Source organism: Chiloscyllium punctatum, chromosome 1, assembly GCF_047496795.1.
Source record: "Chiloscyllium punctatum isolate Juve2018m chromosome 1, sChiPun1.3, whole genome shotgun sequence".
Taxonomy (NCBI): domain Eukaryota; kingdom Metazoa; phylum Chordata; class Chondrichthyes; order Orectolobiformes; family Hemiscylliidae; genus Chiloscyllium; species Chiloscyllium punctatum.
This window is the reverse complement of record NC_092739.1, coordinates 169,230,353-169,257,929: the sequence shown is the minus strand read 5'-3', so window position 1 is coordinate 169,257,929 and position 27,577 is coordinate 169,230,353. Positions and strand designations below refer to the sequence as shown.

Sequence of the window (27,577 nt, the reverse complement as noted above, 5' to 3'; positions counted from 1 at the left end):
GATAACCCCAAGGCATTTTATGCGTATGTGAGAAACCTGAGAATGACGAGAACGAGGGTAGGTCCGATCAAGGACAGTAGTGGGAGACTGTGTATTGAGTCGGAAGAGATAGGAGAGGTCTTGAACAAGTACTTCTCTTCAGTATTTACGAATGAGAGGAACCGTATTGTTGAAGAGGAGAGTGTGAAACGGACTGATAAGCTAGAAGAGATACCTGTTAGGAAGGAAGATGTGTTGGACATTTTGAACACCTTGAGGATAGACAAGTCCCCCGGGCCTGACGGGATATATCCTAGGATTATGTGGGAAGCAAGAGAGGAAATTGCAGTACCGTTGGCAATGATCTTCTCGTCTTCACTGGCAACGGGGGTGGTACCAGGGGACTGGAGAGTAGCGAATGTTGTACCCCTGTTCAAAAAAGGGAATAGGGATAACCCCAGGAATTACAGGCCAGTTAGTCTTACTTCTGTGGTAGGCAAAGTAATGGAAAGGGTACTGAGGGATAGGATTTATGAGTATCTGGAAAGACACTGCTTGATTAGGGACAGCCAGCACGGATTTGTGAAGGGTAGGTCTTGCCTTACAAGTCTTACTGAATTCTTTGAGGAGGTGACCAAGTATGTGGATGAGGGTAGAGCAGTGGATGTAGTGTACATGGATTTTAGTTAGGCATTTGATAAGGTTCCCCATGGTAGGCTTATGCGGAAAGTCAGGAGGCATGGGATAGAGGGAAATTTGGCCAATTGGATAGAGAACTGGCTAACCGGTCGAAGTCAGAGAGTGGTGGTAGATGGTAAATATTCAGCCTGGAGCCCAGTTACAAGTGGAGTTCCGCAGGGTTCAGTTCTGGGTCCTCTGCTGTTTGTAATTTTTATTAATGACTTGGATGAGGGAGTCGAAGGGTGGGTGAGTAAATTTGCAGATGAAAGAAGGCCTATGGAGTATTAGCGTTCATTAGCAGAGGGATTGAATTCAAGAGTCGTGAGGTGATGTTGCAGCTGTACAGGACTTTGGTTAGGCCACAGTTGGAGTACTGTGTGCAGTTCTGGTCGCCTCACTTTAGGAAAGATGTGGAAGCTTTGGAGAGGGTGCAGAGAAGATTTACCAGGATGTTGCCTGGAATGGAGAATAGGTCGTACGAGGATAGGTTGAGAGTTCTCGGCCTTTTCTCGTTGGAACGGCGAAGGATGAGGGGTGACTTGATCGAGGTTTATAAGATGATCAGAGGAATAGATAGAGTAGACAGTCAGAAACTTTTTCCCCGGGTACAACAGAGTGTTACAAGGGGACATAAATTTAAGGTGAAGGGTGGAAGGTATAGGGGAGATGTCAGGGGTGGGTTCTTTACCCAGAGAGTGGTGGGGGCATGGAATGCGCTGCCCGTGGGAGTGGCAGAGTCAGAATCATTGGCGACCTTTAAGCGGCAATTGGATAGGTACATGGATGGGTGCTTAATCTAGGTTAGAAGTTCGGCACAACATCGTGGGCCGAAGGGCCTGTTCTGTGCTGTATTGTTCTATGTTCTGTGTTCTAGAACTGTACACAATATTCCAAGTGTGGCCGCACCAGCGTTTTGTATAGTTGCAGTATGATATTTCTAATCCAAACTGCTAAGTCACCCTCAGTCCCATACCTCTGCATTTTCTCCAACAGTCTATCATGTGGAACCTTATCGAAGACTTTACTGAAGTCCATGTATACCACGTCAACTGCCCTACCCTCATCTACATGCTTGGTCACCTTCTCAAAAAACTCAGTGGGGTTTGTGAGACACGACCTGCTCTTGACGAAACCATGTTGACTATCTGAAATCAAATTGTTGCTTGCTAGATGATTATAAATCTTATCTCTTAGAATCCTTTCCAAAACCTTTCCTACAACAGAGGTAAGGCTCACTGGTCTATAATTACCTGGGTCATCTCTGCTGCCCTTCTTGAACAAGGGCACAACATTTGCAATCCTCCAGTTCACAGGTACTAAACCTGGAGACAATGATGACTCAAATATCAAAGCCAAAGGCTCTGCTATCTCCTCCCTAGCTTCCCAGAGAATCCTCGGATAAATCCCATCCAGCCCAGGGGACTTGTCTACTTTCACTCCTTCTAGAATTGATAACACCTGTGCGTAACTAACCTCAATCCTTTCTAGTCTAATATCTGGTACCTCATTTTTCTCCTCTGCAATATTCTCCTTTTCCTGAGAAAACACCGATGAGAAATGTTCATTTAGCACCTCTCCAATCTCCTCAGGATCCACACTCAACTTCCCACTTTTGTCTTTGACTCCTATTCCTACCCTCAGCACCCTTTTATTCCTCATCATTCCCAGTCATTTTTCCTGGTCATTCCCGTTGTCCCAGTCACGGTGTTTCCTGGTCATTCCCATTGTCCCAGTCACGGAGTTTCCTTGTCATTCCCGTTGTCCCGGTCAGGTGTTTCCTGGTCATTCCCATTGTCCCAGTCACAGTGTTTCCTGGTCATTCCCGTTGTCCCAGTCACGGTGTTTCCTGGTCATTCCCATTGTCCCAGTCACGGAGTTTCCTTGTCATTCCCGTTGTCCCGGTCAGGTGTTTCCTGGTCATTTCCATTGTCCCAGTCACAGTGTTTCCTGGTCATTCCCATTGTCCCAGTCACGGAGTTTCCTTGTCATTCCCGTTGTCCCGGTCAGGTGTTTCCTGATCATTCCCGTTGTCCCAGTCACAGTGTTTCCTGGTCATTCCCGTTGTCCCAGTCACGTGTTTCCAGGTCATTCCCATTGTCCCAGTCATGGTGCTTCCTGGTCATTCCCGTTGTCCCAGTCACATGTTTCCTGGTCATTCCCATTGTCCCAGTCACATGTTTCCTGGTCATTCCTGTTGTCCCAGTCACGGAGTTTCCTTGTCATTCCCATTGTCCCAGTCATGGTGTTTCCTGGTCATTCCCATTGTCCCAGTCACGGAGTTTCCTTGTCATTCCTGTTGTCCCAGTAACATGTTTCCTGGTCATTCCCATTGTCCCAGTCACAGAGTTTCCTTGTCATTCCCGTTGTCCCAGTCACAGAGTTTCCTGGTCATTCCCGTTGTCCCAGTAACATGTTTCCTGGTCATTCCCGTTGTCCCAGTCACGGAGTTTCCTGGTCATTCCCGTTGTCCCAGTCACATGTTTCCTGGTCATTCCCATTGTCCCAGTCACGGAGTTTCCTGGTCATTCCCGTTGTCCCGGTCAGGTGTTTCCTGGTCATTCCTGTTGTCCCAGTCACATGTTTCCTGGTCATTCCCGTTGTCCCAGTCACGGTGTTTCCTGGTCATTCCCATTGTCCCAGTCACATGTTTCTGGTCATTCCTATTGTCCCAGTCACGGTGTTTCCTGGTCATTCCCGTTGTCCCAGTCACGGTGTTTCCTGGTCATTCCCGTTGTCCCAGTCACGGAGTTTCCTTGTCATTCCCATTGTCCCAGTCACGTGTTTCCTGGTCATTCCCATTGTCCCAGTCACGGTGTTTCCTGGTCATTCCTGTTGTCCCAGTCACGGTGTTTCCTGGTCATTCCCGTTGTCCCAGTCACGGAGTTTCCTTGTCATTCCCATTGTCCCAGTCACATGTTTCCTGGTCATTCCTGTTGTCCCAGTCACGTGTTTCCTGGTCATTCCCATTGTCCCAGCCACGGTGTTTCTTGGTCATTCCTGTTGTCCCAGTCACGGAGTTTCCTTGTCATTCCCATTGTCCCAGTCACGGTGTTTCCTGGTCATTCCTGTTGTCCCAGTCACGGTGTTTCTTGGTCATTCCTGTTGTCCCAGTCACGGAGTTTCCTTGTCATTCCCATTGTCCCAGTCACGGTGTTTCCTGGTCATTCCCATTGTCCCAGCCACGGTGTTTCTTGGTCATTCCTGTTGTCCCAGTCACGGTGTTTCTTGGTCATTCCCATTGTCCCAGTCACGGTGTTTCCTTGTCATTCCCATTGTCCCAGTCACGGTGTTTCCTGGTCATTCCCGTTGTCCCAGTCACATGTTTCCTGGTCATTCCCGTTGTCCCAGTCACGGTGTTTCCTGGTCATTCCCATTGTCCCAGTCACAATGTTTCCTGATCCTGTAGCCGATGGGTTCCCTAATCCATGATAGTTTGGATGATCGGTGAAGAACATCACTAATGTGCTGGTCTCCTGAGGTTCCTTTGTGAACAGTTTGTTCATTTTCAGCTGCACCTCGTGCCATCTGCTGGACATCGAGGGTGACCAGAGAGAATCCTATAGAGAGCTGCTCAGTCACAAAGGAAGCTGTGGAAACACGCTCCTGTTCATAGTTGAAGAGTGACGCAACTGAGTCAAACTCCTTTAGCCCGAGCACAAGCTCCAAGCTTTGGGCTTCCTGACCAGAGCATCGTGTCCCTGTCATGGTTTGCTGTCCACATTCTGCAGGAGGAACATTCAACAGCCCTCACCTCGAAGGGGGGGGCGGGTGGGGGAGGATGGGGGAGGAGGGGGTGGTACATGGGGAAGGGTGGGGGAGGGGGTGGTACATGGGGAAGGGTGGGGGAGGGGGTGGTACATGGGGAAGGGTGGGGGAGGGGGTGGTACATGGGGAAGGGTGGGGGAGGGGGTGGTACATGGGGAAGGGTGGGGGAGGGGGTGGTACATGGGGAAGGGTGGGGGAGGGGGGGGGTACATGGGGAAGGGTGGGGGAGGGGGTGGTACATGGGGAAGGGTGGGGGAGGGGGGGGTACATGGGGAAGGGTGGGGGAGGGGGGGGTACATGGGGAAGGGTGGGGGAGGGGGTGGAACATGGGGAAGGGTGGGGGGTGGTACAAGGGGAAGGGTGGGGGAGGGGGGGGTACATGGGGAAGGGTGGGGGAGGGGGGGGTACATGGGGAAGGGTGGGGGAGGGGGGTGGTACATGGGGAAGGGTGGGGGAGGGGGGTGGTACATGGGGAAGGGTGGGGGAGGGGGGGGTACATGGGGAAGGGTGGGGGAGGGGGGGGGTACATGGGGAAGGGTGGGGGAGGGGGTGGTACATGGGGAAGGGTGGGGGAGGGGGGGGTACATGGGGAAGGGTGGGGGAGGGGGGTGGTACATGGGGAAGGGTGGGGGAGGGGGTGGTACATGGGGAAGGGTGGGGGAGGGGGTGGTACATGGGGAAGGGTGGGGGAGGGGGGGGTACATGGGGAAGGGTGGGGGGGTGGTACATGGGGAAGGGTGGGGGAGGGGGGTGGTACATGGGGAAGGGTGGGGGAGGGGGTGGTACATGGGGAAGGGTGGGGGAGGGGGGGGTACATGGGGAAGGGTGGGGGAGGGGGGGGGTACATGGGGAAGGGTGGGGGGGGGGGGTACATGGGGAAGGGTGGGGGAGGGGGTGAGGTCATGGGGAAGGGTGGGGGGGGGTACATGGGGAAGGGTGGGGGAGGGGGGGTACATGGGGAAGGGTGGGGGAGGGGGGTACATGGGGAAGGGTGGGGGAGGGGGGGGGTACATGGGGAAGGGTGGGGGAGGGGGGTGGTACATGGGGAAGGGTGGGGGAGGGGGGTACATGGGGAAGGGTGGGGGAGGGGGTGGTACATGGGGAAGGGTGGGGGAGGGGGGTACATGGGGAAGGGTGGGGGAGGGGGGGGTACATGGGGAAGGGTGGGGGGGGTACATGGGGAAGGGTGGGGGAGGGGGTGGTACATGGGGAAGGGTGGGGGAGGGGGGGGGGTACATGGGGAAGGGTGGGGGGGGGGTACATGGGGAAGGGTGGGGGAGGGGGGTGGTACATGGGGAAGGGTGGGGGAGGGGGGGGGGTACATGGGGAAGGGTGGGGGAGGGGGGGGTACATGGGGAAGGGTGGGGGGGGGTGGTACATGGGGAAGGGTGGGGGGGGGGTGGTACATGGGGAAGGGTGGGGGAGGGGGGGGTACATGGGGAAGGGTGGGGGAGGGGGGGGTACATGGGGAAGGGTGGGGGGGGGGGGTACATGGGGAAGGGTGGAGGAGGGGGGTGGTACATGGGGAAGGGTGGGGGAGGGGGGTGGTACATGGGGAAGGGTGGGGGAGGGGGGGGTACATGGGGAAGGGTGGGGGAGGGGGGGGTACATGGGGAAGGGTGGGGGAGGGGGTGAGGACATGGGGAAGGGTGGGGGAGGGGGTGGTACATGGGGAAGGGTGGGGGGGGGGGTGGTACATGGGGAAGGGTGGGGGGGGGTACATGGGGAAGGGTGGGGGAGGGGGGGTACATGGGGAAGGGTGGGGGGGGGGGTGAGGACAGTTCAGGTCTTTGTTCCAGGAACATGGAGAGCCCTGAGACCGTCCTGGTTGGGGGGTGGATGTGTAAAGGAAGAGGAGGTGCCTTCAGCCCGACTTCACTGGACAGTGTGAAGCTGGTGGAAAGTGTCAATGGAATTGCAGGTTTAGTGGATCACAATGGCCTGATGTACAATGGTGGGGTCATGGCTCCAGGGGGAGATAGGAGGGGGGTATCCGAGGGGGGTATCCGAGGGGGGTATCCGAGGGGGGTATCCGAGGGGGGTATCCGAGGGGGGTATCCGAGGGGGGTATCCGAGGGGGGTATCCGAGGGGGGTATCCGAGGGCTGGTGTTCAGTTCCTGTAAGTCAGTACACCAGACTACAACAGCACTACCCTTATCAGCTTAATAACAAAGTCAGGGGGGGATCTGAGGCCGGCGAGAGGGGTCCAAGTGTAGGGAGAGTGTTGGAGCTGGGTGAAGGAGCATCTCGGGGATGGGGAGAGGAGAGGAGACGATTGTCATTCTTGTAAACTTTCTCTGGACCCTCTTCGAGTCCAGCACATCCTTCCTTAGATACAACTCAAAACTGCTCGCAATATTCCAAATATGATCTGACCAGAGTCTTAAACAGCCTCAGCAGTACAGCTCTACCCTAGCATTCTAGCCCTCTTGAAATGAATACTAATATTGCATTTGCCTTCCTAACTGCCAAGTGAACCTGCATGTTAACCTGAAGAGAATCCTGATCTAGGATTCCCTAACTCCCTTTGTGCCTCAGATTTCTTCATCCTTTCCTCATTATGTAAAACAGTCAATGCCTCTATTCTTCTGACCAAAGTCTATTACCTCACACTTTCCCACATTCTATTCCATCTTGCACTTATTTGCCTCTTCCCTGTCTAAGTCCTCTTGCAGCTTCCCACTTCCTCAACACAACCTGACCCTCCAACTATCTTTGCGTCATCTGAAAACTTAGCAACAATGCATTCCATTCTCAGGACAGACCCATGATGTCGATAGTGAGAGATTCAGTGATGGTCAAAGTTTGGGAGAAGATTTGTAGCTCGGGTGCTCGTTGTTGTGGTCCTGTTGGCCGAGCTGGGAATTTGTGTTGCAGACGTTTCGTCCCCTGTCTAGGTGACATCCTCAGTGCTTGGGAGCCTCCTGCGAAGCGCTTCTGTGCTGTTTCCTCCGGCATTTATAGTGATTTGTACCAGCCGCTTCCGGTTGTCAGCTCCAGCTGTCCGCTGCAGTGGCCGGTATATTGGGTCCAGGTCGATGTGCTTATTGATTGAATCTGTGGATGAGTGCCATGCCTCTAGGAATTCCCTGGCTGTTCTCTGTTTGGCTTGTCCTATAATGGTAGTGTTGTCCCAGTCGAATTCATGTTGCTTGTCGTCTGTGTGTGTGGCTACTAAGGATAGCTGATTGTGTCGTTTCGTGATGGTAATACCATTGAATATCAAGTGGTGGTTTGTTTGTCAGCTATGTGTCATAGCTTGGCATTTGTGTGGCACGAATGTTACTTGTCTCTTGCCAGCCCATGGTTAACTGTCTGGTTACTGTCCAGATCTTGATGTATTTGAACATGGTCTGCTTGAATATCTGAGGAGTGGTGAATGGTGCTGAACATTGTATAATCATCGGTGACCAACCCCCACTTCTGACCTAATGACAAAGAGAAGGTCATTGATGAAGCAATTGAAGATGGTTGGGCCTAGGACACTACCCTGAGGAACCCTTGCAGAGATGCCCTGGAGCTGAGAAGACAGACCCTCCACAACCACAACCATCTTCCTTTGTGTCAGATATGACTCTAACCAGCAGAGTGCTTGCCCCCTGACACCCTTTGAGTCCAGTTTTGCCAGGGCTCCTTGATGCCACACTCAGTCAAATGCAGTCTTGATATCAAAGGCTGTCATTTCCCCTCCCCTCTGGAATTCAACTCTTTTGTCCATGTTTGACCCAAGGCTGGAATGAGGTCAGGAGCTGTGTAACCGTGATGGAACCCAAACCGGGCGTCACTGAGCAGGTTATTGCTGAGCAGGTGCTGCTTGACTGCACTGTTACTGACCCCTTCCATCACCTTACTGAGGATGGAGAGGAGACTGATTGGGGCGGGGAATTGGCCGGGTTGGGTATGTCCTGCTTTTTATGCAATTTCCCAGATTATTGGGTATTGTCAGTATTTTAGATTTGATAATAATTTAATGAACACTTAGATTAGATTAGATTAGATTACTTACAGTGTGGAAACAGGCCCTTCGGCCCAACAAGTCCACACCGCCCCGCCGAAGCATAACCCACCCATACCCCTACATCTACATTTACCCCTTACCTAACACTACGGGCAATTTCCCATGGCCAATTCACCTGATCTGCACATCTTTGTGACTGTGGGAGGAAACCGGAGCACCCGGAGGAAACCCACGCAGACACGGGGAGAACGTGCAAACTCCACACAGTCAGTCGCCTGAGGCGGGAATTGAACCCGGGTCTCTGGCGCTGTGAGGCAGCAGTGCTAACCACTGTGCCACCGTGCCGCCCACTTATTGGGACTGAAGTCTAATTTCATCTTTGATCAATTGACTTTTAAATTTCACCTGTGCATTAGATGCAGAGTATCTACTTTCTGGGTTATTAGCCCAGTGACATTCCCCATTGCTCTGTCAGATTAGGATCTGTAGGATGGGGAATCTACTTGAGAGAACTTGGTGATTTTAGCTGAAGAGGAAGATTGAGCAGTGTTACGGTCAGAATGGAGACACATGGAAACTGATTGGCAATACAAACACGATGGGTTCAATGGCTTGGACAGTTCCGTGATTCTGTGAACAATTTGTTAACCTTTAATCGAATGTGTTTGTGGTGGTTTTAAGTGGTCTGCAAGTTTTCTGGATTCTGGAGATGTGTGTCAGGCAAGCCAAATCCAAACCCAAACCCAACCCTTGCTCTACCTGGAGACATGTGTCTCATCTCCTTAGGGAACTTGCGGCAGATGCTGTTGTAGTTTGTACAGATGTGATGGAGACACCAGGCAGCAAGCTGTCGAGCACTGTGTAACTAAAAGAAAAGAATGTGAATGAAAAGTTTAAATAATGAAGCCAAGACAGAAGAGTCATCCCATGCTTGAAACGTTAACTCTGTTTCTCTCTCCACAGATGCTGCCAAACCTGCTGAGTTTCTCCAGCATTCTCTGTTTTTATTTCAAATTTCCACCATCCATAGAAATTGGCTTTAATTATACCAGCTATCGGAACCTGGATAAAGATTACCCCAATGGGATCCTGACAGTATGCAGACAGTATAACAACAGTATACAAATAATATATAGATGATATACTGACAGTATATGGATAGTATACTGACAGTATATGGACCAAATACAGACAGTATATAGATGATATACTGAAAATATACAGACAGTATATAGACTTTATACTGACAGTATATGGATGGTATACTGACAGTATGTAGATGGTATACTGACAGTATATAGACAATATACAGAAAGTATACAGACAGTATATAGATGGTATACTCAATAGTACTGACAGTATACAAATGGTATACTGATAGTACATATAAATACACAGATGGTATACAGACAGTGTACCAACACTATATAGACAGTATACCTGGCAGAATACAAACAGTATATAGATAGTATACTGGCAGTACACTGACAGTATCTAGATGGTACACCAACAGTATACAGACAGTATACAGATGGTATACTGACAGTATCTAGACAGGATACAGACAGTATGTAGATAGTCTACTAACAGTTTATGGACAGTATAGTGACGATATACAGACAGTATATAGATGGTGTACCAATAGTATATAGACAACATATAGGCTGTATACAGACAGTAGATAGACAGTATACAGACAGTATATGGATGGTATACTGACAGTATATGGACCAAATACAGACAGTATATAGATGATATACTGAAAATGTACAGACAGTATATAGATTTTATACTGACAGTATATGGATGGTATACTGACAGTATGTAGATGGTATACTGACAGTATATAGACAATATACAGAAAGTATACTGATGGCATACCAACAATATTTGAATGATATACTGACAGTACACAGACACTATATAGATAGTATATAGACGGTATATAAATGGTATACTGACAGTATATAGACAAAAAATAGTTGGTATACTTACAGTATATAGATGGTACACTGACAGTACACAGACAGTTATTAGATGGTTTACTGACAGCATATGGATGATTTGCCGACAGTACACAGACAGTATATAGATGGTATACTGACAGTATATGGAACGTATACTGACAGTATACAGACAGCACATAGATGGTATACTGACAATATACAGACTGTAAATAGATGGCTTATTGACACTATATGGATGGTATACTGACAATATACAAACAGTATATAAATGATATATTGATAATATACAGACAGTATATAGATTTTATACTGACACGTGGATAGTATACTGATGGTATACAGACAGTATATAGATGGTATACTGACAGCATATGGATGGTATACTGACAGTTTACTGATAGTATATAGATGGTATACTGACAGTATATGGATGATATACCGATTGTGCACAGACAGTATATAGATGGTATACTGACAGTATACAGACACTATATAGATGGTATATTGACAGTATATGGACCATATACTGACAGTACACAGACAGAACATAGATAGTATACTGACAGTATATGGACTGTATACAGGCAGTACATAGATGGTATACTGACAGTTTTTGGATGGCATACTGATAGTATACAGACAGTATATAGATGGTATACTGACAGCGTACATACAGTACATAGATGGTATATTGACAGTATATGGATGGTATTCTGACAGTATATAGATGGTATACAGACTGTATATGGATGGTATACTGACAGTATATGGATGGTATACTGACAGTATACAGACAGTATATAGATGATATACTGATAATATACAGACAGTATACAGATGGTATGCTTACAGTATATGGATGGTATACTGACAGTATACAGACAATATATGGATGATATACTGACAATATACAGACAGTATGTAGATGGTATACTGACAGTATATAGATGGTATACTGACAGTATACTGACAGGATATAGATGGTATACTGACAATATACAGACAGTATATGGATGATATACTGACAATATACAGACAGTATATAGATGGTCTACTGACAATATACAGACAGTATATAGATGGTATACTGACAGTATATAGATGGTATACTGACAGTATACTGACAGGATATAGATGGTATACTGACAATATACAGACAGTATATGGATGATATACTGACAATATACAGACAGTATATAGATGGTCTACTGACAATATACAGACAGTATATAGATGGTATACTGACAGTATATATGTGGTATACTGACAGTATACTGACAGTATATAGATGGTATACTGACAGTATATGGATGATATACTGACAATATACAGACAGTATATAGATGGTATACTGACAATATACAGACAGTATATAGATGGTATACTGACAGTATATGGATGATATAATGACAATATACAGACAGTATATAGATGTTAAACTGACAATATACAGACAGTATATAGATGATATATTGACAGTATACAGACAGTATATGGATGATATACTGACAATATACAGACAGTATATGGATGGTATACTGACTGTATACAGACAGTATATATATGGTATACTGACAGTATATGGATGGTATACTGACAGTTTTTGGATGGCATACTGACAGTATACAGACAGTATATAGATGGTATACAGACAGTATATAGATGGTATACTGACAGCGTACATACAGTATATAGATGGTATACTGACAGTATATATATGGTATACTGACAGTATACAGACAGTATATAGATGATATACAGACTGTACATGGATGGTATACTCACAGTATATGGATGGTATATTGACAGTGTACAGACAGTATATAGATGGTATACTGACAGTATATGGATGGTATACTGACAGTGTATGGATGGCATACTGACAGTATACAGACAGTATATAGATGTGTACTGATAGTATATGGATGGTTTACTGACAGTATACAGACAGTATACAGATGGTATACTGACAGTATACAGACAGTATATGGATGATATACTGACAATATACAGACAGTATATAGATGGTATACTGACAGTATACAGACAGCATACGGATGATATACTGACAATATACAGACAGTATATAGATGGTCTACTGACAATATACAGACAGTATATAGATGGTATACTGACAGTATATATATGGTATACTGACAGTACACTGACAGTATATAGATGGTATACTGACAGTATACAGACAGTATATGGATGATATACTGACAATATACAGACAATATATAGATGGTATACTGACAGTATACAGGCAGTATATAGATGGTATACTGACAGTATACAGACAGTATATAGATGATATACTGATAATAAACAGACAGTATATAGATGATATACTGATAATATACAGACAGTATACAGATGGTATACTGACAGTATATGGATGGTATACTGGCAATATACAGACAGTATATAGATGGTCTACTGACAAAATACAGACAGTATATAGATGGTATACTGACAGTATACAGACAGTATATGGATGATATACTGACAATATACAGACAGTATATAGATGGTATACTGACAGTATATAGATGGTATACTGACAGTATATGGATGATATAATGACAATTTACAGACAGTATATAGATGGTATACTGATAGTATATGGATGGTATACTGGCAATATACAGACAGTATATAGATGGTATACTGACAGTATACTGACAGTCGATAGATGGTATACTGACAGTATATAGATGGTATACTGGCAGTATACAGACAGTATATGGATGATATACTGACAATATACAGACAGTATATAGATGGTATACTGACAATATACAGACAGTATATAGATGGTATACTGACAGTATATAGATGGTATACTGACAGTATACAGACAGTATATGGATGATATACTGACAATATACAGACAATATATAGATGGTATACTGACAGTATACAGGCAGTATATAGATGGTATACTGACAGTATACAGACAGTATATGGATGATATACTGACAATATACAGACAGTATATAGATGGTATACTGACAGTATACAGGCAGTATATGGATGATATACTGACAATATACAGACAGTATATAGATGGTATACTGACAGTATACAGACAGTATATGGATGATATACTGACAATATACAGACAGTATATAGATGGTATACTGACAGTATACAGACAGCATATGGATGATATACTGACAATATACAGACAGTATATGGATGATATACTGACAATATACAGACACTATATAGATGGTATACTGACAGTATACTGACAGTATATAGATGATATACTGACAATATACAGACAGTATATAGATGGTATACTGACAGTATACAGACAGTATATGGATGATATACTGACAATATACAGACAGTATATAGATGGTATACTGACAGTATACAGACAGTATATGGATGATATACTGACAATATACAGACAGTATATAGATGGTATACTGACAGTATACAGACAGCATATGGATGATATACGGACAGTATACAGACAGTATATGGATGATATACTGACAATATACAGACAGTATATGGATGGTATACTGACAGTATACAGACAGCATATGGATGATATACTGACAATATATAGACAGTATATGGATGATATACTGACAATATACAGACAGTATATAGATGGTATACTGATAATATACAGACAGTATATGGATGGTATACTGACAGTTTTTGGATGGCATACTGACAGTATACAGACAGTATATAGATGGTATACAGACAGTATATAGATGGTATACTGACAGCGTACATACAGTATATAGATGGTATACTGACAGTATATATATGGTATACTGACAGTATACAGACAGTATATAGATGATATACAGACTGTACATGGATGGTATACTCACAGTATATGGATGGTATACTGACAGTGTACAGACAGTATATAGATGGTATACTGACAGTATATGGATGGTATACTGACAGTGTATGGATGGCATACTGACAGTATACAGACAGTATATAGATGTGTACTGATAGTATATGGATGGTTTACTGACAGTATACAGACAGTATACAGATGGTATACTGACAGTATACAGACAGCACATAGATGATATACAGCCAGGATATGAATGGTATACTGACAGTATACAGACAGTATATAGATGGTATACTGACAGGATATGGATGGTATACTAACAGTATACAGACAGTATATAGATGATATACTGATAATATACAGACAGTATACAGATGGTATACTGACAGTATATGGATGGTATACTGGCAATATACAGACAGTATATAGATGGTCTACTGACAAAATACAGACAGTATATAGATGGTATACTGGCAGTATACTGACAGTATATGGATGATATACTGACAATATACAGACAATATATAGATGGCATACTGACAGTATATGGATGATATACTGACAATATACAGACAGTATATAGATGGTATACTGACAGTATATGGATGATATAATGACAATTTACAGACAGTATATAGATCGTATACTGATAGTATGGATGGTATACTGGCAATATACAGACAGTATATAGATGGTATACTGACAGTATACTGACAGTATATAGATGGTATACTGACAGTATACTGACAGTATATAGATGGTATACTGACAGTATACTGACAGTATATAGATGGTATACTGACAGTATACAGACAGTATATGGATGATATACTGACAATATACAGACAGTATATAGATGGTATACTGACAGTATACAGACAGCATACGGATGATATACTGACAATATACAGACAGTATATAGATGGTCCACTGACAATATACAGACAGTATATAGATGGTATACTGACAGTATATATATGGTATACTGACAGTACACTGACAGTATATAGATGGTATACTGACAGTATACAGACAGTATATGGATGATATACTGACAATATACAGACAATATATAGATGGTATACTGACAGTATACAGGCAGTATATAGATGGTATACTGACAGTATACAGACAGTATATAGATGATATACTGATAATAAACAGACAGTATATAGATGATATACTGATAATATACAGACAGTATACAGATGGTATACTGACAGTATATGGATGGTATACTGGCAATATACAGACAGTATATAGATGGTATACTGACAGTATACAGACAGTATATAGATGGTATACTGACAGTATACAGACAGTATATAGATGATATACTGATAATAAACAGACAGTATATAGATGGTATACTGATAATATACAGACAGTATACAGATGGTATACTGACAGTATATGGATGGTATACTGGCAATATACAGACAGTATATAGATGGTCTACTGACAAAATACAGACAGTATATAGATGGTATACTGACAGTATACAGACAGTATATGGATGATATACTGACAATATACAGACAGTATATAGATGGTATACTGACAGTATATAGATGGTATACTGACAGTATATGGATGATATAATGACAATTTACAGACAGTATATAGATGGTATACTGATAGTATATGGATGGTATACTGGCAATATACAGACAGTATATAGATGGTATACTGACAGTATACTGACAGTCTATAGATGGTATACTGACAGTATACTGACAGTATATAGATGGTATACTGACAGTATACAGACAGTATATGGATGATATACTGACAATATACAGACAGTATATAGATGGTATACTGACAATATACAGACAGTATATAGATGGTATACTGACAGTATATAGATGGTATACTGACAGTATACAGACAGTATATGGATGATATACTGACAATATACAGACAATATATAGATGGTATACTGACAGTATACAGGCAGTATATAGATGGTATACTGACAGTATACAGACAGTATATGGATGATATACTGACAATATACAGACAGTATATAGATGGTATACTGACAGTATACAGGCAGTATATGGATGATATACTGACAATATACAGACAGTATATAGATGGTATACTGACAGTATACAGACAGTATATGGATGATATACTGACAATATACAGACAGTATATAGATGGTATACTGACAGTATACAGACAGTATATGGATGATATACTGACAATATACAGACAGTATATAGATGGTATACTGACAGTATACAGACAGTATATGGATGATATACTGACAATATACAGACAGTATATAGATGGTATACTGACAGTATACAGACAGCATATGGATGATATACTGACAATATACAGACAGTATATGGATGATATACTGACAATATACAGGCACTATATAGATGGTATACTGACAGTATACTGACAGTATATAGATGGTATACGGACAGTATACAGACAGTATATGGATGATATACTGACAATATACAGACAGTATATGGATGGTATACTGACAGTATACAGACAGCATATGGATGATATACTGACAATATATAGACAGTATATGGATGATATACTGACAATATACAGACAGTATATAGATGGTATACTGATAATATACAGACAGTATATGGATGGTATACTGACAGTTTTTGGATGGCATACTGACAGTATACAGACAGTATATAGATGGTATACAGACAGTATATAGATGGTATACTGACAGCGTACATACAGTATATAGATGGTATACTGACAGTATATATATGGTATACTGACAGTATACAGACAGTATATAGATGATATACAGACTGTACATGGATGGTATACTCACAGTATATGGATGGTATACTGACAGTGTACAGACAGTATATAGATGGTATACTGACAGTATATGGATGGTATACTGACAGTATATGGATGGTATACTGACAGTGTATGGATGGCATACTGACAGTATACAGACAGTATATAGATGTGTACTGATAGTATATGGATGGTTTACTGACAGTATACAGACAGTATACAGATGGTATACTGACAGTATACAGACAGCACATAGATGATATACAGCCAGGATATGAATGGTATACTGACAGTATACAGACAGTATATAGATGGTATACTGACAGGATATGGATGGTATACTAACAGTATACAGACAGTATATAGATGATATACTGATAATAAACAGACAGTATATAGATGATATACTGATAATATACAGACAGTATACAGATGGTATACTGACAGTATATGGATGGTATACTGGCAATATACAGACAGTATATAGATGGTCTACTGACAAAATACAGACAGTATATAGATGGTATACTGGCAGTATGCTGACAGTATATGGATGATATACTGACAATATACAGACAATATATAGATGGCATACTGACAGTATATGGATGATATACTGACAATATACAGACAGTATATAGATGGTATACTGACAGTATATGGATGATATAATGACAATTTACAGACAGTATATAGATCGTATACTGATAGTATATGGATGGTATACTGGCAATATACAGACAGTATATAGATGGTATACTGACAGTATACTGACAGTATATAGATGGTATACTGACAGTATACTGACAGTATATAGATGGTATACTGACAGTATACTGACAGTATATAGATGGTATACTGACAGTATACAGACAGTATATGGATGATATACTGACAATATACAGACAGTATATAGATGGTATACTGACAGTATACAGACAGCATACGGATGATATACTGACAATATACAGACAGTATATAGATGGTCTACTGACAATATACAGACAGTATATAGATGGTATACTGACAGTATATATATGGTATACTGACAGTACACTGACAGTATATAGATGGTATACTGACAGTATACAGACAGTATATGGATGATATACTGACAATATACAGACAATATATAGATGGTATACTGACAGTATACAGGCAGTATATAGATGGTCTACTGACAAAATACAGACAGTATATGGATGATATACTGACAATATACAGACAGTATATAGATGGTATACTGACAGTATATAGATGGTATACTGACAGTATATGGATGATATAATGACAATTTACAGACAGTATATAGATGGTATACTGATAGTATATGGATGGTATACTGGCAATATACAGACAGTATATAGATGGTATACTGACAGTATACTGACAGTCTATAGATGGTATACTGACAGTATACTGACAGTATATAGATGGTATACTGACAGTATACAGACAGTATATGGATGATATACTGACAATATACAGACAGTATATAGATGGTATACTGACAGTATACTGACAGTCTATAGATGGTATACTGACAGTATACTGACAGTATATAGATGGTATACTGACAGTATACAGACAGTATATGGATGATATACTGACAATATACAGACAGTATATAGATGGTATACTGACAATATACAGACAGTATATAGATGGTATACTGACAGTATATAGATGGTATACTGACAGTATACAGACAGTATATGGATGATATACTGACAATATACAGACAATATATAGATGGTATACTGACAGTATACAGGCAGTATATAGATGGTATACTGACAGTATACAGACAGTATATGGATGATATACTGACAATATACAGACAGTATATAGATGGTATACTGACAGTATATAGATAGTATACTGACAGTATATGGATGATATAATGACAATATACAGACAGTATATAGATGGTATACTGACAGTATACAGACAGTATATGGATGATATACTGACAATATACAGACAGTATATAGATGGTATACTGACAGTATACAGACAGTATATGGATGATATACTGACAATATACAGACAGTATATAGATGGTATACTGACAGTATACAGACAGTATATGGATGATATACTGACAATATACAGACAGTATATAGATGGTATACTGACAGTATACAGACAGCATATGGATGATATACTGACAATATACAGACAGTATATGGATGATATACTGACAATATACAGACACTATATAGATGGTATACTGACAGTATACTGACAGTATATAGATGGTATACGGACAGTATACAGACAGTATATGGATGATATACTGACAATATACAGACAGTATATGGATGGTATACTGACAGTATACAGACAGCATATGGATGATATACTGACAATATATAGACAGTATATGGATGATATACTGACAATATACAGACAGTATATAGATGGTATACTGATAATATACAGACAGTATATAGATGGTATACTGACAGTATACAGATAGCATATGGATGATATACTGACAATATACAGACAGTATATGGATGATATACTGACAATATACAGACAGTATATAGATGGTATACTGATAATATACAGACAGTATATAGATGGTATACTGACAATATATAGATGGTATACAGACGGTTTGTAAACATCACTGCCCTATGGCTCTAGTGTAACACCCTGAGTCCAGTATTTTAACGTTATCCCTCGATTAAGCAGCATTCAATCAAAATTTCAACACTTTGAGTTTAATTAATAGCCGGACATATGGAACTTTATTATGAACTTTTTCAAAGTACAGGTCGACACTGGCAAATGCACAATACAGTCTGCAATAAGAAGAGAAAATGCTGGGGAATATCAGCCCAGTCGGACAGAATCTGTGGAGAGAGAACAAAGATAAGATTTCAGCTCAATGACTTTTTGTCAGGAATGGGAAATGTTTAAAATGCAATGTTAGAAGAAAGTGAGTTGAAAAGGGAAGCTTTGTGATTTAATAGAGGAAAGGATAGTAAGGGGACAAAAGGGAGGGAGGCCGAAGGCAATCAGACTGGGACAAGTAAAGAAACAGCATGTGGCAGAATTAATAACAAAAGCAAAAACTAACAGCACAAGAATAAAAGAGATAAAATGGAAACCATTCAAAGGAGGAGAAGGAAACAAAGTGGAGATAGGTGGCAATCCACAGTCTGAAATGGTTACGTTTGATGTTGTGGACAGATTTGGTGTGGATGACTCGGATCAGCAAAGGGAGTCAGGGTGACAAGTTCAAAATACACTTTCGGGTCAATTTCTCACAGCAGCATGTCCAGGAGTCAGCCAAAAATCAGGCAATCCCACATTGGGGTAATCAGGATATCAGAACAGAAGGAATAGAAGCATTCAGTTTGAGGAAGAGCAGAGTGGTCAAAGGTTAGAGGGTTAAAGAAAAGTAATGATCAGGGTATGCTGGTTAAAGTGAGCTGAGAAATGTGTTTCAGGGATCAGTCAGCAGAGATGGACTGGTATATATTGAAGGAGATATTTCAGGACACTCAGCAAAGATATATCCCAGTAAGAAAGGAAAATTTGAGGGGAAGAATACAGCAAGTGTAGCTAACTAGAGAATGTAAAGCATGTACAATACTGCAACTGTTAGTGGCATGTCAGATAGTTGGACAGAGTAGAAAACACAGCAAAAGTGATTCCCAGATACACAGAATATCAGAGCAGGAACTGCCCTTTTCACCCACCAAGCCTTCTCTCTCATTGAATCTGAACATGGCTGATCATCTCAGACAGTACCTTCTTCCTGCTTCCTCCCCATATATCCTTTGAGTTGGTCTGAAGAATGATACTTACATCCGTCCTGAAAATCTTCCATGTTTTAGTCTCAACAGTTTCCTGTGATAGTGAGTCACAGCTTCGCCACTCTCTGGGTGAAGAGATTTCTCCTCACCTCAGCCCAAAATGACCCACCTGTATCTTTAGATATTGACCCCTGGTTCTGGACTCCTAGGTCATCCATAACACCATCAGACCCAGGAGCAGACTGAGGCCACTCAGCCCATCGGGTCTGTTCTGCCATTCGATCATGGCTGATAGGTTTCTTCGCCCCATTCTCCTGCCTTCTCCCCCATAGCCCTGATCCCTTTACTCAGCAGGAACCTCTCTAACTTTACCTTAAATACACTCAATGACCTGTCCTCTGCATCAATGAGTCCCACAGATTCCCCACCCTGTGGCTGGAGAAATTCCTCTCTGTCCCTTCACCCTGAGGCTGTGCCCTTGGCTCTGAGTCTCTTGTTTGAATGGAAACACGTTCTTCACACTATCCACTTTATCCAGGCCCCTCAATGTTCTGTAAGCTTCAAACAGATTGCCCCATATCCTTCTAAACTCCATTGAATACAGACTCACAGTCCTCAACTGACAAGCTGTTCACTCCCAGGGTCATTTATGTGAACCTCCTCTGGACCCTCTCCAGGGCCAGTACATCCTTCCTTAGATATGGGGCCGAAAACAGCTCACAATATTACAGACATGGTCTGACCAGAGCCATATACTGCCTCAGCAGTACGTCCCTATGTTGTACCACTTGGATCCCAGCACTTTCAAAATGAAGGTTAACATTACATTTGCCTTCCTAACAGCCAACGGATCCTGCATGTTGACCTTTAGAGAATCCTGAACTCGGACTCCCAAATCCCTTTCTGCTTCAGATTTCCGAAGGCTTTTCCCACTTGGAAAATAGTCTGTGGTTTTGTTTTTCCAACAAAGTGCATGACCTGATATTTTCCCAGATAGTATTCCACCAGTCACTATTCTGCCCATCACCCAGCCTGTACACGTCCTTCTGCAGCTTCCCTGCTTTGTCTCTCTAGCTTTGGGTCATCGAGAATATCCTTCTTCATGTATCTTGGTCTCTCTCTGAAGCCCACGTTCATTCCTCTAAGCTCAAGTGAATATAGAGCATAGAACAGTCCAGCAGATTGTCCGAGTGAATTCAGTCTCTTTTTGGAGTTGAGTTCTAACACCCTGGAATTAGCCGGGGAAACCCTCACTGCACTCCCTCGAGAACAAGAACATCCTTCCTCAGAAAAGGAGACCAAAACTGCACACAATATTTCTGGTGTGGTCTCAAAAAAAACCCTGTATACTTGCCATAAGATATCCTTATACTCAAACACAAGCTCAGACTATACCCAGTCAAATATGGACTCAGACTATAACCCAGTCGAATGCAGGTTAAAACTACACCCAGATAAACACAGGCTCAAACTACACAACTGAACACCTCAGTGATCTCCAACTATCACTGAACCTACAGGGATCATATTCCCATTCCCCCTCCAGCCCCTTCTTGGGGAATGAAAACAGCAAGTCTCCCACCCACTCAGGAACAGTCTGAAATACTTCTGGAGCAGATGCAAATTGTTGCCCAGCCCAACTGACCCGAAATGTCAGCACCGGTGTCACCGCATTGTTCAACATACCTGGGCATTCTCCAGGTATTGTAAGACTAAACCATCAATGTCAGATCCCTGCCTGGAAATCTGTATGAGTTCCTCCACAGCAGACTTCTCTAGAGGGTCAAAATTACAAACAGCAGTTAGTAAGATCCCAGGGGAGATAGTTCACTGCCTGAAAACAAAACAACAGCTTGTGCAGCAGGAATCACTTCATAGCCTCCAGCAGCTGCTGTGCACTGCACTCACACAAAGATCAAAGGCAGCAGCAAGAACATGGAAAAACAACACCAAAAATGGGTGGGAACACGGCAACATGGGAACACACAGAATCATGGAAACATGGAATGACAGGAACACGGAAACACGAGAACATGGAAACACAGGGATATGGAAACACAGGGACATGGAAACACAGGGATATGGAAACACAGGGACATGGAAACACAGGGACATGGAAACACAGGGACATGGAAACACAGGGATATGGAAACACAGGGATATGGAAACACAGGGACATGGAAACACAGGGACATGGAAACACAGGGATATGGAAACACAGGGACATGGAAACACAGGGACATGGAAACACAGGGATATGGAAACACAGGGACATGGAAACACAGGGATATGGAAACACGAGAACATGGAAACACAGGGATATGGAAACACAGGGACATGGAAACACAGGGACATGGAAACACAGGGACATGGAAACACGAGAACATGGAAACACAGGGACATGGAAACACAGGGACATGGAAACACAGGGATATGGAAACACGAGAACATGGAATCACAGGGACATGGAAACACAGAGACATGGAAACACAGGGATATGGAAACACAGGGACATGGAAACACAGGGACATGGAATCACAGGGACATGGAAACACAGGGACATGGAAACACAGGGATATGGAAACACAGGGATATGGAATCACAGGGACATGGAATCACAGGGACATGGAAACACAGGGACATGGAAACACAGGGATATGGAAACACAGGGATATGGAATCACAGGGATATGGAAACACAGGGACATGGAAACACAGGGACATGGAAACACAGGGATATGGAATCACAGGGACATGGAAACACAGGGATATGGAATCACAGGGACATGGAAACACAGGGACATGGAAACACAGGGATATGGAAACACGAGAACATGGAAACACAGGGACATGGAAACACAGGGACATGGAAACACGAGAACATGGAATCACAGGGATATGGAAACACAGGGACATGGAAACACAGGGACATGGAAACACAGGAACATGGAAACACAGGGACATGGAAACACAGGGATATGGAAACACAGGGACATGGAAACACAGGAACATGGAAACACAGGAACATGGAAACACAGGGACATGGAAACACAGGGATATGGAAACACAGGGACATGGAAACACAGGGACATGGAAACACAGGGACATGGAAACACGAGAACATGGAATCACAGGGATATGGAAACACAGGGACATGGAAACACAGGGACATGGAAACACAGGGACATGGAAACACGAGAACATGGAATCACAGGGATATGGAAACACAGGGACATGGAAACACAGGGACATGGAAACACAGGAACATGGAAACACAGGGACATGGAATCACAGGGACATGGAAACACAGGGACATGGAAACACAGGAACATGGAAACACAGGAACATGGAAACACAGGGACATGGAAACACAGGGACATGGAATCACAGGGACATGGAAACACAGGGACATGGAAACACAGGGACATGGAATCACAGGGATATGGAAACACAGGGATATGGAAACACAGGGACATGGAAACACAGGGACATGGAAACACAGGAACATGGAAACACAGGGACATGGAAACACAGGGACATGGAAACACAGGGACATGGAAACACAGGGACATGGAATCACAGGGACATGGAAACACAGGGACATGGAAACACAGGGACATGGAAACACAGGGATATGGAAACACAGGAACATGGAAACACAGGGACATGGAAACACAGGAACATGGAAACACAGGGACATGGAAACACGAGAACATGGAAACACAGGGATATGGAATCACAGGGACATGGAAACACAGGGATATGGAAACACAGGAACATGGAAACGCAGGGACATGGAAACACGAGAACATGGAATCACAGGGACATGGAAACACAGGGACATGGAAACACAGGAACATGGAATCACAGGAACATGGAATCACAGGGACATGGAAACACAGGGATATGGAAACACAGGAACATGGAAACACAGGGACATGGAATCACAGGGACATGGAAACACAGGGACATGGAAACACAGGGACATGGAAACACAGGGACATGGAAACACAGGGACATGGAAACACAGGGACATGGAATCACAGGGACATGGAAACACAGGGACATGGAAACACAGGGACATGGAATCACAGGGATATGGAATCACAGGGACATGGAAACACAGGGACATGGAAACACAGGGATATGGAAACACAGGGATGTGGAAACACAGGAACATGGAAACACAGGGACATGGAAACAGAGGGATATGCAAATACTGGAACACACAGGTGGAGAGAGAGCAGCCAGATGCAGTGGTCCAGATTGGTATTTATGCCGAGGGCAGAGAGATGCGGTTCTGCAAAGAGAGTCACAAAGTTACATCCAATGGAAACAGATCCTTTGTCCAACTCCTAGGTGTCGACCCGACATCCTAATCTGACATTGTCCTATTTGCCAACATGTGTCCCGAATCTCTTTAAATCCTTCCTATTCAGCCATCCAGATGCCTTTTCAATGTTTCCTCTGGCAGCTCATTCCATATACTCGTCACTTTTCTCAACAGCAGTGGGAGTGAGGACCAAGGGGCTGATGGGATGGTAAATCACAGATTTACAAACTGACCTTGTGAATAGGCAGTGTACACGCTGAGCAGGAGCAGACACGGGACTGCTGGGGAAGTAGTTACCTGAAACACAACTCGGGTAGTGTCTCCTACCCATCCTCATCCACGAACCAAAACAAACGTTCTGTTCCGTGATATGATGAGGTTATTAGCATTTCTTTTCAACAGTCTCTTTAGAATAGTGGGAATGGAGTTTAGGGCAGTGCAATGTTCCTCCTGCAGAAGGTGGGAGGTAAGGATCACCACTAGTGTCCCTGCTGACTACATCTGTGGGAAGTGCACCCAATACCAGCTCCTCGAAAACACAGTTAGGGAACTGGAGCTGGAGTTGGATGAACTTCGGTTCATTCGGGAGGCAGAGGGGGTTAGTGACAGGACTTAGAGAGGTAGTCACTCCCCAGATAAAAGAAAAAGACAAATGGGTGATAGTTAGGGGGCAGAAAGGGAACCGGCAGGCAGTGCAGGGATCCCCTGTGGCCAATCTCCTCAACAATAAGTATACTGTTTTGGATACTGTTGGGGGTGGGGGGAGGGGGGGAACTTACCAGGGGAAAGCCATAGTGGTCAGGTCTCTGGAACTGAGTCTGTCCCTGCTGCTCAGAAGGGAAGGAGGGGGGGGGTGAATAGAAAATCACTCGTGGTAGAAGCACTAGTTTGAGGAATGGACAGGAGGGCTGTGGTCACAAACAGGACTCCCAGAAGGTATGTTGCCTCCCAGGTGCCAGGGTCCAGGATGTCTCTGATCGAGTCTACAAGATCCTGAAGGAAGAGGGTGAGCAGCCAGAAGTCGTACTGAACATTGGTACCAATGACTTAACTAGGAAAGGGATGAGGATCTAAAATGTGATTTCAGGGAGTTAGGTTGGAAGCTAAAAAGCAGGACGAGCAGAGTAATAATCTCAGGATTATTACCGGTACCATGTGCTAGTGAGGTGAGGAACAGGGAGCGAGTGCAGCTAAACACATGGCTACAGGGCTGGTGCAGGAGGGAGGGCTTCAGATACATAGACCATTGGGGTACCTTCTGGGGAAGGTGAGTCCCAGGCAGGAAGGGCGGGTTGCACCTGAACTGGAGGGGCACCAATGTCCAGGCTGGGAGATTTGTGAGAGCACTTCAGGAAGGTTTAAACCAGGTTGGCAGGGGGACGGGAATCAAAGCGACACATCAGACAGGATCGTTATTGAATGGTAGAAATAGAAAGCAGAGTCTGTCAGGAAGGATACACAATTGATAGAGCAAAGGGATGGGTTAAAGTGTGTCTGTTTCAATGCAAGGAGGGTCAGAAATAAGAGTGATGAACTTAGAACATGGATCAATACTTGAGACAATGATATTGTGGCCATAACAGAGACATGGGTTTCTCAGGGGCAGGAATGGTTGCTGGATGTTCCAGGGTTTAGGTCTTAAAGAACAGAGGGGTGTGGGAGGGGGTAAAAGAGGAGGGGGGTGGGGTAGCATTGTTAATTAGAGAGTGCATCACAACTGCAGAATGGGAGGTTGTTGAGGAGGGTTTGTCGAATGAGTCAGTCTGGGTGGAAGTCAGAAACAGAAAAGGAGCAGTCACTTTCTTGAGTGTTTTCTATTGACCCCCCAATAGCAGAAGAGAGGAGGTGACATAGGGTTAAGGTAAATATGGCCTCACCCCTCAATTTACTATCATCCATGGGCTTGTCCAATCGTTGCTTAAATGTCCCTAATGTCTCTGACAATAGTACCACCACTGGCAGTACATCCCATGCACCCACTACTCTCTGGGTAAAGAACTGACCTCTGACATCTCCTCGACACCATCCTCCAATCACCTTAAAATTATGACCCCCTTGTGACAGCCATTTCTGCCCTGGGGAACAGTTTCTGGCTATCTCCTCTATCTAGGCCTCTCATTACCCTTGTACACCTCTACCAAGTCACCTCTCTTCCTTCTCTCCAATGAGAAATAGCTCCCTCAACCTTTCTTCATAAGACACACCCTCCAGTCCAGGCAGCATCCTGGGAAATCTCCTCTGCACCCTCCCTAAACCTTCCACATCCTTCCTATAATGAGGTGACCAGAACTGAGCACAGTATTCCATGTGTGGTCTAACCAAGGCTCTACACAGCTATAACATAACCTCGCGGCTCCTAAACTCAGTCCCCCTGTTAATGAAAGCCAAAATACCATATGCCTTCTTAACAACCCTGTCAATTTGGGTGGCGACTTTGAGGGATCGATGGACGTGGACCCCAAGATCCTGCTGTTTCCCCCACAC

General features: G+C 43.6%; 1 protein-coding gene across 12 annotated transcripts in view; it reads right to left on the bottom strand.

Annotated features, from left to right (window-relative positions):
• The window catches only part of LOC140481781 (rho-related BTB domain-containing protein 1-like), a 742,286-nt gene that overhangs the window by 9,523 nt on the left and 705,186 nt on the right, over positions 1–27,577 (bottom strand). For all 12 annotated transcript variants that reach the window (XM_072578316.1, XM_072578319.1, XM_072578321.1 and 9 more), the window contains 2 exons: positions 22,448–22,536; positions 9,144–9,249 (listed from right to left, as the gene is read on the bottom strand). In XM_072578316.1, coding sequence (XP_072434417.1) covers positions 9,144–9,249; positions 22,448–22,536 — 195 coding nt within the window. The remainder of the gene's footprint in view (positions 1–9,143; positions 9,250–22,447; positions 22,537–27,577) is intronic.